Raw genomic sequence first — 17500 nt, 5'->3', positions numbered from 1 at the left:
CTATACGATATGTGAACTAATAAATATACTAATAAATAAGACTGTGAACTGTGAAGTACTGAATTGTGGAGTTAGACCGTTAAACAGTTTTTCACTGTGTTCCGGATTTTTTGGGTGGGGCTAAAACGGTGGCTCGATGACGCACTGGAGCCCCTGACGCTAGCCCCGCCCCTACTAGATGACGCACTGGAGCCCCTGACGCTAGCCCCGCCCCTACTTGATGACGCACTGGAGTCCCTGACGCTAGCCCCGCCCCTACTTGTGACGCACTGGAGCCACTGACGCTAGCCCCGCCCCTACTTGATGACGCACTGGAGCCCCTGACGCTAGCCCCGCCCCTACTTGATGACGCACTGGAGTCCCTGACGCTAGCCCCGCCCCTACTTGTGACGCACTGGAGCCACTGACGCTAGCCCCGCCCCTACTTGATGACACACTGGAGCCCCTGACGCTAGCCCCGCCCCTACTTGACGCACTGGAGCCCCTGACGCTGGCCCCGCCCCTACTTGATGACGCACTGGAGCCCCTGACGCTAGCCCCGCCCCTACTTGATGACGCACTGGAGCCCCTGACGCTAGCCCCGCCCCTACTTGGCGCACTGGAGCCACTGACGCTAGCCCCGCCCCTACTTGTGACGCACTGGAGCCCCTGACGCTAGCCCCGCCCCTACTTGGCGCACTGGAGCCACTGACGCTAGCCCCGCCCCTACTTGTGACGTTGGATGTAACAAACTGTTTTGAGTTTGAATGTAACTCGACACCATTGCTTCATTAATATGCAAATTAGGAGGCACTCACCAGTCTCTCTCCGGACAACACCTCCAGCAGTTTGATGAGCATCCGTCCATCCCGGAGGTCCATGTACAGATCCGTGATTCGACAGGACACGCGCGCCAGGTGCGAGTTCACCCATTTGGTGAAGGTCTTCTTCTGCACGGCCTCTCGCTCATCTGCAGGAGGACAACACACACACTTTGTCAATAACTATACTCGTAATTATGTTATTAAGCATCATAATTGTGGGAAAATCACTCTAAAAGACTGGGGTGGACTTCGAGTGACGAACTGGAGCGGATTGATTTAATAAAACTGCTACAACAGCAATACCTGTGTGTGTGTGTGTGTGTGTGTGTGTGTGTGTGTGTGTGTGTGTGTGTGTGTGTGTGTACCGGTATTATAAAATAGACAATGATAAAAAGTGTATTAATAATAATAACACCATTATCTAATTTAAAAATATATATATAAACTGGTATTATTTAATTTAAAAACACTATTAAATTAAATATAAAATTAAAATAAACACATACATAATCAAAATTTTATTGTAATTAATTTTTAATATAAAATTACTTAATATAAAATATTATTTAAATTAAATATATTTTAAAATAGATAATCACACAATAATCTCCATTTATTTTTGGTTCTTTATTGTAATTTTTTTTTTTTAAACAAAATATTATTTAAACAAAATAATTAAATTAAGTTAAAAAAGTAAGTAAATAAATACATACAAAATAATTAATTAATACAAAGTTATTGAATATAATACATATTTAAATAAAAATATTTTTTAATAAATAAATAATAATAATAAAATTATCAAATTAATTGTAATTAATTGTAATACAATTTTTTATAAAAAATGTTATTAAAGCAATAATTTTAATACAAAAATAATTTAATATAAAATATGAATTAAACTAAATATATTTTAAAAATAATAATTAGTAATAACAATACAAGTATCTCAATCTTAATACACTTTTAATGCAAACTATTATTTAAACAATACTTTAAATAAAACATATTGTAAAATAAATAAAAAAAATTCCCATGATTCCCATAAACAATATTCCATAATTTTATGTAATATACTTATTAATTAGCTGTAATATACTTCATTTAAAAAAGTCATTCTATGAATTATTATTTATCTGCGACAAACAACGGATTCTGCAGCCGAGAGTGTGTGTTATGCGCTATATTTAGACCGGAATGAACTAGTTTTTCTAGGAAGAAATGAGGCCGCTGTAATGGTCCACAAACGTTGCTCCAGGCCGCCCCCAAAAAACATTCCCGAATACTAATGACTGTTTTTGGACCAAGAATCAAATGATTTTAAAATAGTCTGTGTGAAGTGAACCCACACATTCAACCCTGTCGCAACCCGAAACCCTGTTGCTCGCCCTGCCAAATGTTCAGCCACTTTCTAGCCATTACCCATAATTCATGTGCTAGCAGACGATTTCTCCACCAATCAAACGCATGAACAATGTAAAGCAGACAAAGGGTGTTTATTTACGCTGGTCCGCCCACGGGTGAGCAGTTCAAATGCACAAACTTATTTATAATCCTCCCAATTTTCCTGTTATTGCATTCCTCGTCCGCGCACAGACGTACGCGTCTGATTTGATTGTTTACCCGCCTCCTTTTTCCTGGTTGACCCCTGTGTGTTAAAGACACAGACTGACCCCCCACACACACACACACACACACACAGCGAGGGTCCGTCTGAGACCGGGATCGATGAGAGGAAGACGAGAGCAGGGAGAGAGAGAATGAAGGGAGAGGTCGTCTGTGACAGTCTGACCCGAAACACAACAGAACCAACAATCAGAGGAAGAGGAACATCTGCCGGTCAAGCAAGACAGAGGACAAGCACTTCTGCAGCTGGGAACATGTAAAGCACCATCATAAAAAAAGAAAAGAAATAAAAAATAATAATAAAAAAAAAAAAGTTAAATTAAAAAAATTATTTTAAAAAATTTAATAATGAAATTTTTTTTTTTTTTAATTACAATTAAATTAATGAAAAAATATTATAATAAAAAATAAATAAAATAAACATTTATTTTTTAAATAATATTAATAATTGATGCCTGGGTAAATAAAATAAAATAAAATAAAATATTTGGTGTCTGGGTAATTAAAATAAAATACAAATATTTTTAACTAAATAAATACAAAATATTTTATAAATTTTGTAGGACCATTATGATTTTTTGCATTGTGACATTAATGAGAAATAATAATAATTATAATAAAAAATAAATAAAATATAAATATTTATTGCCTGGTTAAAAAAATAAAAATAATAATAATAATAATAATTGATGACTAGGTAAATAAAATAAAATATTTGGTGTCTGGGTAAAAATAAAATAAAAATATTTTTAATTAAATAATAATAATAAAAAATGTATAAATGTTTTAGGACCATTAAGAATTTTTTCATTGTGACATTAATGAAAAATAATAATAAAAATAAATAAAATACAAATATTTATTGCAAGTAATTGTTATGATAATAATAGTTATGCTAAATATCTTCGGTCCTAAAATATGCCTTATTTTCTTCATGCAAAATATCACTTGTTTTATATACTATACTTCAATTTAAAGTACTTGATTGGCAATGATTGTGTTTAGATTTAATACTGCCAAAGCATTATACACAACACAAATCATATATATATATAATTTGTTTTGTGTATAATGCTTTGGCAGTATTAAATCTAAACACAATCATTGCCAATCAATTATATAAATATATAGTTCTTGATAGATTTCGTGAGAATCATGATCCTGTATTGTGTCATTTCCACTCATAACACGCTTGAGAAATGTTCTGAAGCTCATGCAGATGTATATATATATATATATATATATGTGTAATGTATATGTGTGTCTGCTATATAGACTTCTACTTCAAACAATGAAACACTTGAACACCATGTGCAAATCTGATGACTGATGTTCTCCAAAGACGACGCAACGGCTATGAAAGCAAATCATACATGGAAGCAGAACATAGTGACTTCATCTCTCATGTCAAGCTTCACACACACTCGTATATATAAACACACTTCTATATAAACACACGTCTTCTACTACATGTTAAAATGCACCTCAATGCATGAACACACAAACACACATCAAGAAAAACACACATCTGAGGCCGGCCGGCGTAATATCTCAATCGCATCTTGTTGAAAGCTGTTAAATATTAAACAAACACTTTTTATGGAAATATGCTCATATTCCAGTTCCCCTAGAGTTAAACTGTTGAGTTTTACTGTGTTCGAATCCATTCAGCCGATCTCCGGGTCTGGCGGTAGCACTGTTAGCATAGCTTAGCATAGATCATTGAATCTGATTAGACCGTTAGCATCTCCCTCAGGAAAAATATCGAAACTTTTTTGTCATTTTTCCTATTTAAAACGTGATTCTTCTGTAGAACATCGTGTACTAAGACCGACGGAAAATTAAAAGTTGTGATTTTCTAGGCCAATATGACTAGGAACTATCCTCTCATTCCTGCGTTAATCAAGAACTGCCGCCGTACAGCAGCGCAATGATATTACACAGCGCCTGGAAATAGTTCCCAGCTCGATAACTTCCAACATGACCGGCACTAAAGCCCCGTTCACGGCGGTGATCCACTTGTCCGTGCGACACTTCGGTAGCGCCGCACTTTATTCCTATGGGACGTCAAGCGACTTTGACGCACCAGCTAAGCGTTTCAAAATCTTCTGGATATCAGTTCAGGACGGGTTGATAGAAAAGGAGGTAGTTGTTGATGGTTTTGTTTTTACTTTACTACATATTTTATTTGGAATTCCCAAAGACTGTTGTGTTCATTGTTATTTGATCAATAACATTGTAATAATGGCAAAGTATTTCATTCACAAATGTAGATTTTTTTAAATCCCTCCCACTACTTGTTGTGTTCAAAAATGACTTAAAATGTTTTTCTAGAGCCCTTAAGGGAATGAGAAGTGGAAGTGCGATAAAGCTGCTTGATCTTTTGATTTCATATGATTTGATTGACATTGCCCTTTAATTTAATTTAACTTTATTTTTATCTTTTATATATATATATTTTATTTTACCTTAAGTTCAGGTAAGATATGATTTCAAATTTGTATTTATTTATTTTCTTTGTCTTTTTAAGTAACTTTTTGATTTAACTGTGTTGAGCCTTTAATTCGTTCTTGAATGAATAAAATTGCCTTGGTTATATGTTTAATTTTATATTCAATAAAAAATTTTTTTTTAAAAGCGTTCCTGGAAGGCGGCGCTTCATTTGAAAAAATGCCGCGCGTCAAAAAGCTGGCCGATGCCCATCTTTATGCAAATGAATTCCGTTGAACGCGACTATCCAATAGAAACAAGCACATGGAGACGGGGGGGAAGTCTCTCGCGGGTCCTTTGTTCTAGATTGGCCGCTGGCTCAAAACCACGCCCATAGCGGTAAACTAGAGGAACGCCCATTAACGTACACATGTGTCGACATTCGTGTCAGACAACCGTCAGCGACACGCAGCGACAAAGCGACAAGATCCCATTCATTTCAATGGAGCGCTGGCGACTTCCGGCGGCATGAGCGACAGTGACCGTTGGCAACAGAATGTGGGCGTGTCAAGCGACAAAAGTTCAGAAATTTCAACTTTATGCAAATGAGAAGCGATTTTCGCGAGCGACAACCAATAGGAAAGAAGACTTTCAGTGGAGCTCACGTTACGTCACCATCTCGAGTGCAAGACACAAGAGTTCGAGGGCGATTTCACAGTTTTATATGATTTGACTGTAAACACACTCATGGATATAATAAAATGATGCATGGAAAAAAAACTGTGGACAGTCTCAGTGAGTTTAATTCATACATTTATAGTTCGAGTGTTGTAAGTTTATGATGAAGTTTAGCACTGCTGCAGTTCACTTTACAGTTTCCCCTGCATTATGTTGACTATAGACAAGAAAATTTATTATTTGTCAAATTCGAAATGACGTTTTAGTGATTAATGACCGTATGAGTGAGTTTAATTTGTTGCTTGATCGATCGTTAATCTAGTAAATGATTTAATCCACTGAACATGGTAATATAAAAACACTCTCCCAACAGCACACCGTTTCTTTTGAGCCTATAATTTCTAGTCAAGTTAAAATAACATAGTTGTATATATATCACTTGTGATTATATTTAGTATAGATATGGCCAGACGTGCAGTCAACCAATAACATTAGAGCGACAGCACTACCAACGCCCACAAGCGACAGTACAGAGACTAGCGACATACAGCAACAAAACCGCTGGCGGTGTGGACGGGGCGTGTGTAATATCACTGCGCTGCTGTACGGCTGCAGTTTATTGATTATTACGCAGGAATGAGAATATAGTTGCTAGTCATATTGGCCTAGAAAATCACAACTTTTCTACTATTTATTCTATTTACACAACTATTGACTCATTTGCATATCCGTCGTTATTTCTACAAAGTCCTTTTAGGAGAAACCGAGATATTTAAATGGAATATAACAGAGATTCTTCAAATCTTCTGAGCTTTTAAACTCTGAGCAACACACTTTTCCTCTGGGTTCATGCAAACTCACTTTTATAAACTCAATCCAAACCACAAGATTTCAGAATGCATGTTATTCCTGGATGAGGGAAAAAATACATATTTCATCATGTCAGCAGGAACAACAGATAACTGTGTGTTTCTTCCTCTGATTACACATCTGAGTCCACTATACCAGCGTTTTAAGATCTTTGTGTCTTGAAACTATACTTTTTATGGAAAATAAAAAAATAAAAAAATGTATTTTAATTAAATTAAGATTAATTACTTTTTTTTAAATGCAAACTTTTCAGATTTCTCTTCAAGTTCAAAAAAGTTCTTCAGTCTCTTCTCTATTATTTATTTATAAAAGAGCTATACTTTTAATTGCAAATAAATTAAATTAAATTTGTATAATGAAAATGTATTTTAATTCAATAAATTAAAATGAATGATTTTTTGTAAAAAAAAAGAAATACAATTATGTCTGCTCTCTATTTACTCAGTGCTGTCTAGGAAAATAAAATAAAATAATGCATATGTTATTAAAAAAAAAATATATATATATATATATAAATAATAATAATAAATAACAAATATATATATTATATATTTGTTATTTTATTATTATTATTGTTATTATTTATATATATATATATTTAATAATTTTATTATACTTGTATTATATATATATATATATACAATTATAATAAAAAATAAAATATATATATATAAAAAAAATATATATATAGGCCTATATAAAAAAAAATATAACAAATGACTTTTGAGTTTATTCTCAATGGCGATTCCTCTGCATGAACGTCTAATCTGCAGATTTGAGCATGTGCAGATCTTCAGCGGTGTCAGGAGAAACGCTCAGTAAATTAAAGATCTGTGTTTTCTGAACGCCTGGTTGCGACCCGCTTCCGACTCTACGAGCTCCCTCCTCGGTGCGGGCTGAACTAAGGCTGCTTTGTGAGCCGATAACATCGCAGCCAATGCCACCAAACGCTACATATTAGCCGGGCCTGCGGATCCTCCCAGAGGATTGTGGGAAGGGCAAACAATGGCGTCAGTGTTCCTCCCCTCGGCCGGCACAGACCGCAGGGAACGCTGCAGGAATGCGGCAGCATCTGGACTGAACACGGAGTAAACGCGCCACGGTCCCTCCCGAATCTGGTCTAACATCAGAACTCTGCCAACACACTTATCTCACATCTCCAGAGTGGTTATGACCTCTGAAATACCGCTAGCTTGGAGATGGATGGCTATATCATACCTTGTATAAAATTGTATACAAGTATTCTTGAGGAATTTTTTGAAATGTTTACATTGTGATGTCACTATTGAGCTAATTCATTCAAATTTAAGATTTAATCATATCAGGATATTCAGTGTCAAAGCGTGCTTGTCTAGGAGAAACAACTGAGATATTAAAAAGATCAATAAAATTAAAAAAAAGAAAAATAAATTAAATAAAATGAAAAATTAAATTAAATAAAAAAAAAATAAAAAAAAAAAAAAAAATTATAATAATAATTAAATTAAATTAAAAATGAAATAAAATAAAATAAAATAACAAATTAACTGGTGTCTTGAATATAAATGGCTATATAAACACTGCTGTTAAAATAAAATTAACACACTAAAATACGACATTTATTAAAATAAATAATAAAAAAAATAGGCCTATATATCAATAAATAAATTTAAAGTAAAAAATGAAATAAAATGAAATAGAATAAAATAAAAAGTAACTGATGGCTCTGCTGTTAAAACTTAGAAGGAGGTTGTATACAAGTGTAAAAAATGTGGAAAACATATCCAGGAAATGGGATTTAATATATTTCGAGTGCAATGGCAAAGTCAACCAAATGTCAACCAACGTTTGCCTTTGAGCATCTCAGATAAATCAATACTGGAGTCTGGACCGTTGATCCGGTCAGGAGGTCGAGCTAGTCATTATTGTGCTAAAACTCGTGCATAAATGGGGCATACTAGTATATTCCAATAAGGAGCACATTGGAAAACTGAATTCTTAACATGCATTCTAGAAATACAACCTCCACATTCACACAAACGTGATATTGAACACAAAATGTGAGAGTTCAGGGATTGTTGATTTATTGGCGTTTCCTGCATCCTCAAAATCTTTGTTTGCTGACCTCAAAACAAACCACACACACCCTGTCCTGCAACACACAGATAGCATTGTCTCTATTATCAGGAGAAACAATATGATCAAACTATCAGCAACAAAAAGTCGGATCTTGCAAAAAATGCAAATGAAATGCACAAATTTAAGGAATTTAGACGTGTTCAAAAGTTGGCTGCATTTATTAAAAACAGTGGAATATTATTTTAATTTAGAATAACAGTTTTCTATGTGAATATAAAGTAAAGTGTAATTTATTCCTGTGATCAAAGCTGAATTTTCAGCATCTTCAGTGTCACATGATCCTTCAGAAATCACTATAATATGATGATCTGATGCTCAAGAAACATTTATGATTATTATTAATGATGAAAACAGTTTATATTTTGGTGGAAATTGCAAAAACAGGTTTTTTTTAGTTACAATACTAAATTAAAGTGTTATTTGTAAACTTTTGAACGGTAATCCATATCAAGTTTTTGTAATTACATTTCAGGATTTATATTCATTACGGTCAGCCTATGGGTTTGTCCAACCCTGAAAGAACAAAATAATCATAATATGTGACCCTGGACCACAAAACCAGTCATTTTTCAATTGAGATATACATCATAACAAGCTGAATAAATAATCTCTCCAGTGATGTGTGGTGTGTTAGGATAGGACAATATTTGGTCGAGACACAACTATTGAAAATCTGGAATCTGAGGAGCCAAAAAATGTAAACATTGAGAAAATCTCCTTTAAAGTTGTGCATTTATGTTCACGATTGTGCTGCATTCACTCACAAAAATACATGTTTTATATATTTACGGTAGGACATTTACTAAATATCTTCATGGAACATGATCTTAATATCCTCATGATTTTTGGCATAAAAGAAAAATTTATAATTTTGACCCGTACAGTGTATAGTTGCTATTGCCACAGATATACCCGTGCGGCTCCAGACTGGGTTTGTGGGTCACATGTATTATTCGGATTCAGTCTGAATGTGAATTCCAATGAAATGAAAAAGACCATCACATATATTACTAAACCTCCTGAACATTACACTGGCTCTGGGACTCAGAGTTGCACAACATCTCCATATATACGGAAACACGAGAGGGTCAGATCTGGGGTCAGAGATAACGCATGAACCATTTTCTACACTCTAAAAAATGCTGGGTTGTTTCAACCCAATTTTGGGTCAAATATGGACAAACCCAAACGTTGGGTTAAAAATGTAATTAAAAAATGTAACCCAACAACTGGGTTTGTCCATATTTGACCCAAAATTGGGTTGAAACAACCCAGCATTTTTTAGAGTGTACTCTGACTGTGATTTTCTGAGATGAGAAATCAATGCAAGCGCAGCGAGGAAAGGTTGTGTATGGGTGGTTTCCTCTTTTTCCCTGATTTCTCCGCTTCCCGCGGCGTGAACGTCAGCAGAATGGAATTCCTCAGACTTCCTGCGGAGTGGACAGATCTCCGAGGTCACGGTATCACGTTCAGCTCGAAAATAAACCCAGAGTTTCAACACTTCTGCTGAAACCACACACACATCTGAGGATTTGAAACGAGGGCAAAAATAATAAAGTTAATGCGAGTGCGGATGAAAGACACAGAACAGGCTTTACTCATAAAGACAACATTGTAATGTATTTTTGGGCTAAAGAGAATATATTTTTATGTTTGACCTCTCTTTCATGTCTTCTTTATTATGCAATTATGTCAAAATGGCCATATTGGCAAGTATCCGTGTGAACTGAAGTTTATGTCTTAACTGAAAGTAAACAGTTGAGAAATAAAATGTGTGTGTATCAGGGAATGGGATCCGTGCATTAGCTCTTAAAGTGACAGCAGCCTTTAAACATAATAAACCCAATAGATCTGCTGCTGTCTTTGTTTTTGTTGTTAATCAATCAAACTACAAAAGACAAAGAACAATCACTCATTGCTCTTCATGGAATAACTTTTGTAACTTTAATGAGGATTAATCACATTTCATGCCTGGTTAAAAATATATATATATTAAGGGCTGGAATAAAACAATTATAAAAAAATCTGTAATTTATATATGTAGATATATAGATATAAGAATAAAATATATATAGAAATATTTCAAAATATACTGAGTTATAGTATAACTGTATTAAAAAAGTAAAATAATCTCTATATATAATATATATCATTATATAGTATTTTTATAATGATGAAAATATATTAAAATAAATAGAAATCTACTATTTTTATCTATATATCTATATATCAAAATATCTATATATCTAAATAGTAGATTTAATTTTTTTTAATATGTATATATATATATATATATATGTGTGTATATATATATATATAGATAAAAATAGTATTTTTATTTTTATTTAATATATTTTCATCATTATAAGAAAACAATAATATATATATATATATATATATATATATATATTTACAGGTGAAACTGGAAAAATTATAATATGGTGAAAAAGTTTATTTATTTCAGTAATTCAACTTAAAAAGTGAAACTAATATATTATATAGACTCATTACATGCAAAGTGAGATATTTCAAGCCTTTATTTGCAAATTTGTTTATTTGTTATCATTTTGATGATTATGGCTTACAGTTTATGAAAACCCCAAATTCTAAATTGTAATATTGTGAAAAGGTTTTCATAAGCTGTAAGCCATAATCATCACAATTATAACAAATAAAGGCTTGAAATATCTCACTTTGCATGTAATGAGTCTATATAATATATTAGTTTCACCTTTTAAGTTGAATTACTGAAATAAATGAACTTTTGCACCATATTCAAATTTTTCCAGTTTCACCTGTAAATATGTGTATATATATAAAGCTCGTCATTTGTCACGTTTTAAACAAACTGAGCAGGAGGGAAGCAGATGCATGTTTATCATGCCATATTGTAAGTGATGGCATTCCTGTGGTGGCGACTCACAGTTCCTCCAGTGTTACAGAGAGACAGCGATGAATGACCGGGGACATTCTGTCTCGCGAGGGAACAACTCCAGGTTTACAGATCACGATACCGGCGCAGTGTGAGCTTAAATCTCTCCAAATCGGGCACTAGTTTACATTTGCTGCCTGTATAGTTCGGAACAGAGCTGTTGATAAATAACCAAACTGAGGAGTAAGAGTGTGTGAGGAGTGTGTCACAGGTGTACGTATCTCTAACTTAATCTGCCCAGTTTCAGGTTGACTGGTTTAAACTTTAAACCCCACCCTTAGTTTCAGAGACACACGGCAAACAGAAGCGAGGATGTGCACTGGTGCATCACTGCAGATGTGCCGAGGCCAGAACACTTGCTTGCAGATCATTTGCATTTGTGCTCATAAGAATCCATAAACGTTTTTTAAAAAAATGTTACATTTCTGGCTGTATCGCGTTCTTGAGTTGCTATGATTGTTTGGAGATTATTTAAAACACTGCATCAAAGTTTTTAGCTGATGTTATCAATGCCACTTATTATTTAATCATCATTATTGCTTGTCTTGTAGAGACACTTTTTCCTTATCCAATCATTTCCAGACATTTAGCGAGTAAAATTATGCAAACGGTGTTGTTTTCAGAAACTGAAATAAAATAAAATTACCTGAAAAACGTTCACTAAAAAAAGAAAAGAAAAAGAAAACATTATTTTTGGTAACTGAAATTAAGCTGGAATAAAACGCAATATTAATAATACCTGAACGTTTAAACTTGTATAAAAAAATAAAATAAAAATAAATTTGATTTCAGTAACTGAACTTAAGCTGAAATAAAATAAAATATAAATATTACCTGAAAGCTTTAATTTTAATTAAACATATATATTTATATACAGTGCTATGCATAAGTTTAGACACCCATGCTAAAGTTGACTAAAAAGAGGAATAAAAAATCATCTTTTGGAAATTTAACTTAATGCCTTAATTTAAAAAAATAGGAAAAATCCAACCTTTAAGGACACCAATTTTCTTTGTGAATGAATAATGTATCGTAAATAAATAAATTTTCTTCCTTAAAATACAGGGTGCATAAGTTTGGACAACCCTATGTTAAATTCCCATAGAGGCAGGCAGATTTTTATTTTTAAAGGCCAGTTACTTCATGGATCCAGGATACTCTGCATCCTGATAAAGTTCCCTTGGCCTTTGGAATTAAAATAGCCCCACATCATCACATATCCTTCACCATACCTAGAGATTGGCATGGTTTTATTTCAGTTAGCCTAACAGCTGGTTTGATTTGCATTGAGAGATGATCTTATGGAAAGTACTCCATGCCAATCTCCAGGTATGGTGAAGGGTGTGTGATGATGTGGGGCTATTTTAATTCCAAAGGCCAAGGGAACTTTATCAGGATGCAGAGTATCCTGGATCCATGAAGTAACTGGCCTTTAAAAATAAAAATCTGCCTGCCTCTATGGGAATTTAACATAGGGGTGTCCAAACTTATGCACCCTGTATTTTAAGGGAGAAAATTTATTTATTTACGATACATTATTCATTCACAAAGAAAATTGGTGTCCTTAAAGGTTGGATTTTTCCTATTTTTTTAAATTAAGGCATTAAGTTCAATTTCCAAAAGATGATTTTTTATTCCTCTTTTTAGTCAACTTTAGCATGGGTGTCTAAACTTATGCATAGCACTGTATATATATATATATATCCTAACATTTTTAAACTTAGAAATTAAATAATTAAGTTGAAGTTAGTATACTTTATTGTCCTTTTTCAGGAAATTTGTCTTGGATTTAAAGCTGCAGTAGTACACACACACACACACACACACACACACACACACACACACACACACACACACACACACACACACACACACAAAAAAAGAAAGAAGGGGAAAAAAAAGGGTGAAGACTAAAATTGGAGCTATATAAAAATATTTATATATATATAAATATAACAATAAACTTTACACATATATATATGTGTGTGTGTGTGTGGCACAAAGGCTAACTCAAATTGTGACAAAATATAAATACTAGAATAGCTGTCCAAAACAGGTTTTGAAATGAAATGATTCTAATTGGAACCTCTATATTTTAGGGCGTCACACAATGAACATTGAGTGAGTGTTCAAAGCAGGAAAGGCTTCAGTGATTCCCGGCTTCACGTATCTCTGAACGCCCAGCTGAGCTGCTATTCTCATCGCTTCCCTTCAGTGCTTCCGACCGCTCGCATCTCTCGTGTCCCAGTGACAGTCCAACTGAGAGGTTTACATCCGGGAGTCTTCATCATGACAGGCCGTGAGTGAATCAAACATCCTCACACTGACCCAGTCACACATCTCCCTCGGCCGCGCTCTCCGCCAGCAGCTCAACAGAAGGTCATTGAGGAGACCAGACGGCTTGGCAGAGAGACACACGGACGACAAAAGATCCGCTTCAGGAGCAAAACTGGCCTATCGAGAGCCTCGACATCAGCTGGACCGTCAGTAAACTATCTGTGGAAATACAAGCTGCCAGGATCGTGTGTTTAGACTATTGAAGCTCGTCCACATCAGCACCAAGAATCTGTCATTTATCTTGGCTATAATCTCCTCTGTCGTGAGGGTTTGAAGAATGCTGTAGTTTGCATTGATTTTTTTTTTAAGATGCATAATAAAACACAGAACTTCTTGGCTTTGGCGGACATGCAACTTCTAAATATCTTAATATCAAACCATCACATCTGAGGAACAAGACGCTACATGTCAGTATGAAAGCAAATGCAATCTAATATGTGCTATCAGTATACAAGCTAAAGTCGCATTTTAACCCGATAACATTTAAATCCACAATGCAGTCGACATTTACTCCCAAAGAAAAGGCAAGTAATCCAGTTAATTAAAGTGGAACATTTTTAAGTTGAAAATTGTGAATTATGCATGACGAATTTTTAAGTATTTGGGCGGTGACAGCAATACGGTTTATCTACCATATTAAGTTATTTACAACCCTGAGATGAAGCTGCATTACTCAATCTATTATAACGCAGGTAAAAGGTCAAGTTTTCATCATTAAACTATTTAAAAGAAGTACAGGGTTAATCTGAGTACTCATTATCTGCACATTTCTTTAGATCAAATCATCTGCTAAATGCATAAATGTAGATGTTTTCAGCCCATGTATTTCTCACCTCACCAGCATGACCTCAAACTGAGCCGTGATTCATCAACGTTTACTTATTTACTGATAACAGACCAACTCGTTTCATACTAAACAAACTTGTGCAATCTCCTCATGCAGGCATGACTCTTAAAAATGCATGCTTTGGTTATTAGAAGCGATGTGTAAAAGCATGCATTGAGACTCAAACCCCCGACCCAGAGCTCTGAGAAGACATCTGCACTACAGTAAAGGCAAACGAAAGCAATGACGTAAACGTGTGAAATCGCTGAGTGTGTGAAGTGCCGAATGCCTAGAGCACATCTATTGATTTACACACAATTAGAAAAGATGCGACTAACACACAATTTCTCGAGCTGCAAAACCAGGTTGGTGAACGCAATACAAGTCTTAAAGTGTCCACAACAGTCGTGCACGGTACAATGCAAGTGCTTTGTCAAAACTATTTAAACACTCTCAAAAAAAAAAAAAAAAAAAAGGTACAAAAGTTGTCACTGGGACGGTATCAAAAGAGGCACATTTGTACCTAAAGAGTGCATATTAGATCCTCAAAGGCACATATTAGTACCTAAATGTGACCCTGGACAACAAACGTCTAAATAATCTCTCCATTGATGTGTGGTTTGTTAGGATAGGACAATATTTGGTCGAGACACAACTATTGAAAATCTGGAATCTGAGGAGCAAAAAAATCTAAACATTGAGAAAATCTCCTTTAAAGTTGTGCATTTATGTTCACGATTGTGCTGCATTCACTCACAAAAATACATGTTTTATATATTTATGGTAGGAAATGTACTAAATATCTTCATGGAACATGATCTTAATATCCTCATGATTTTTGGCATGAAAGAAAAATTTATAATTTTGACCCATACAGTGTATAGTTATAAAGATATACTCGTGCGACTCCAGACTGGGTTTGTGCTCCAGGGTCACATATAGCAAATATTAGAACCATTTTAAAGGGTACAATCCCAGTGACAGCTTTTCTGAGAGTGAACAATGAGTAACAACAAAGGCCTCACGAGGTGCATCTTATATTGTAAAAACCCCTTAAACGGCGGGACTCATTAGCACTCGCGATTCACATGCATATGAAGCCGCAGCTTTAAGAAACATGCCACTATCAGTGTGATAGTCAGCAGAACAAAACAACCACTCCCACCTTCCCGGGTTTTCCATTGTTGTCTATGACGGGGCCATTCAGACCCCTTATTGACTCGGATCCCGGTGATTTTGGGGAAGGGAGGTTAACTTAAGCATATAGAAGTTGCATGTTTGCATGAAAAGCAAAAGCATACAAAAAATCTGACCATCTAAAACCCGTTGCACTAATCCAGTCTGCAACTCCCAGTTCCACCAGACACCCTTTCAGTGAGGATTACAGGGAGAGTAAAACACAAACCCCTGCTTTTTATGCATCTATAAACCAATGCATTTATAAAAGCTGCAGAAACTCATGAATCGGCATCATAACGGTGCTCAGCGTAGCAACGCCTGTAAACAATGCATTCCCACATCCGGGACGCATCTTACCTTGCAGCTGCTTGAAACGCCCCTCGAGCTGGTTGTAGTTGAAGGGCACTTGCGCGGGGAAGCTCGGCTCCTGGTAAAAGCCCTCGGGGGCCCCGGACTCCCACTCCAAATCCATGATCCCTGACCGAGAGGGAAACTATTCCCAGATTCCTCCCAGAAAACCACGGAGTGAGAAGGAACAACAAGAAGACGGAAAGCTCCCGAAGAGGCTTATTTCTGCTCCTCTTTAAAATCAAAGATATCCAAAGAGCAAGTCCCAGACTAATGTCCTAAAGGAGACATGCATGCTTGTTCGTCTCCCCATTCAAAAGAAGAGTCTCCCCCCCCCACCCCAACTCCAGCACACAAACGCCCCTCCTCCGGTCACACACACACACTCAGACTCAGAGGATGCACACACACTCCTCGAGCCGACCCGCTCTGAATCTGCAGGAGTCAATGGAAGGGTTTCTGTGAGACTCCTTTAACGGAGCAGAAGAGGAGGGCAAAAGGGTTGTAATTTCACCAGCCTGTGTGTGTGTGTGTGTGTGTGTGTGTGTGTGTGCACATGATGTCACCACCTCATTACAATGAAAGAGGAGGAGGAGACGACGGGTCGTACCAAGTCTCCGGATAAGATGGGGGAGGAGAGTGAGCAGGAAGTCGGCTCATTTCCATGCATTGTTATTTAAAAGTCAAGCAAAGTCGCATAAGAAACGCGGAATGGCCTTTTTGGAATGTTGGACTAACTTGCATCCTGCCTAAAATTCCATTTGCCTAAAATTCCGTTTGCTTAAAATTCCGTTTTCCTGAAATTCCGTTGGCCTCCTCCTCTCGCCCCCCCCGCCGTCCATCTGTTTGCAAGGTGAGGAGAGATTCTGCCATGAATGCAGACTTTGAACTACTTCTCGAAGTTTGCCTATTGAATTGCACTCCGCTGTAAAAACAAACATCTGCTGTAATTCCCACTCAGGAATCTCACTCGCACGGCTACGTCAGGAGTAGTTAAGGCCCAGGACACACAGACACACTGGGATGAATGCAAACGCTCCCGTCTGCTTTTCGTTACGGGTCTTAAACATGATAAAAAGCAGGATTATGCAAAGGCCCTTAACGGTGAATTAAAAGCCACACTGAGAAAGAAAAGGATCATGGGATATATACAGGAACCTAAGGAGTGTTTTTATGAGAGTGGCGCGCTGATATGAAACGCTGCATGAAATGTTATAAATCAAGCAATAAAATGCTGGTTTGTTTTCTGTCAGCAACAGTGTTCCTGGAACAAATGAAGCATTGTGTTTGCTTGCTGACGAATTTTCTTTAGAACTCCAACAAAATTTGCTCATCGACATTTAGAATTAAAAC

General features: G+C 35.8%; 1 protein-coding gene across 3 annotated transcripts in view; it reads right to left on the bottom strand.

Annotated features, from left to right (window-relative positions):
* The window catches only part of sptbn1 (spectrin, beta, non-erythrocytic 1), an 86638-nt gene that overhangs the window by 53873 nt on the left and 15265 nt on the right, over positions 1-17500 (bottom strand). For 2 of the 3 annotated variants that reach the window (XM_079597838.1, XM_079597837.1), the window contains one exon: positions 798-949. In XM_079597838.1, coding sequence (XP_079453964.1) covers positions 798-949 — 152 coding nt within the window. Of the gene's footprint in view, positions 1-797; positions 950-16156; positions 16680-17500 lie in introns of those variants that run through there. The other variant, XM_079597839.1, reaches the window with a different exon arrangement.

This window comes from Phoxinus phoxinus (assembly GCF_949152265.1).
Source record: "Phoxinus phoxinus genome assembly, chromosome: 22".
Classification (NCBI taxonomy): domain Eukaryota; kingdom Metazoa; phylum Chordata; class Actinopteri; order Cypriniformes; family Leuciscidae; genus Phoxinus; species Phoxinus phoxinus.
This window is presented reverse-complemented; position numbering and strand designations above follow the sequence as displayed.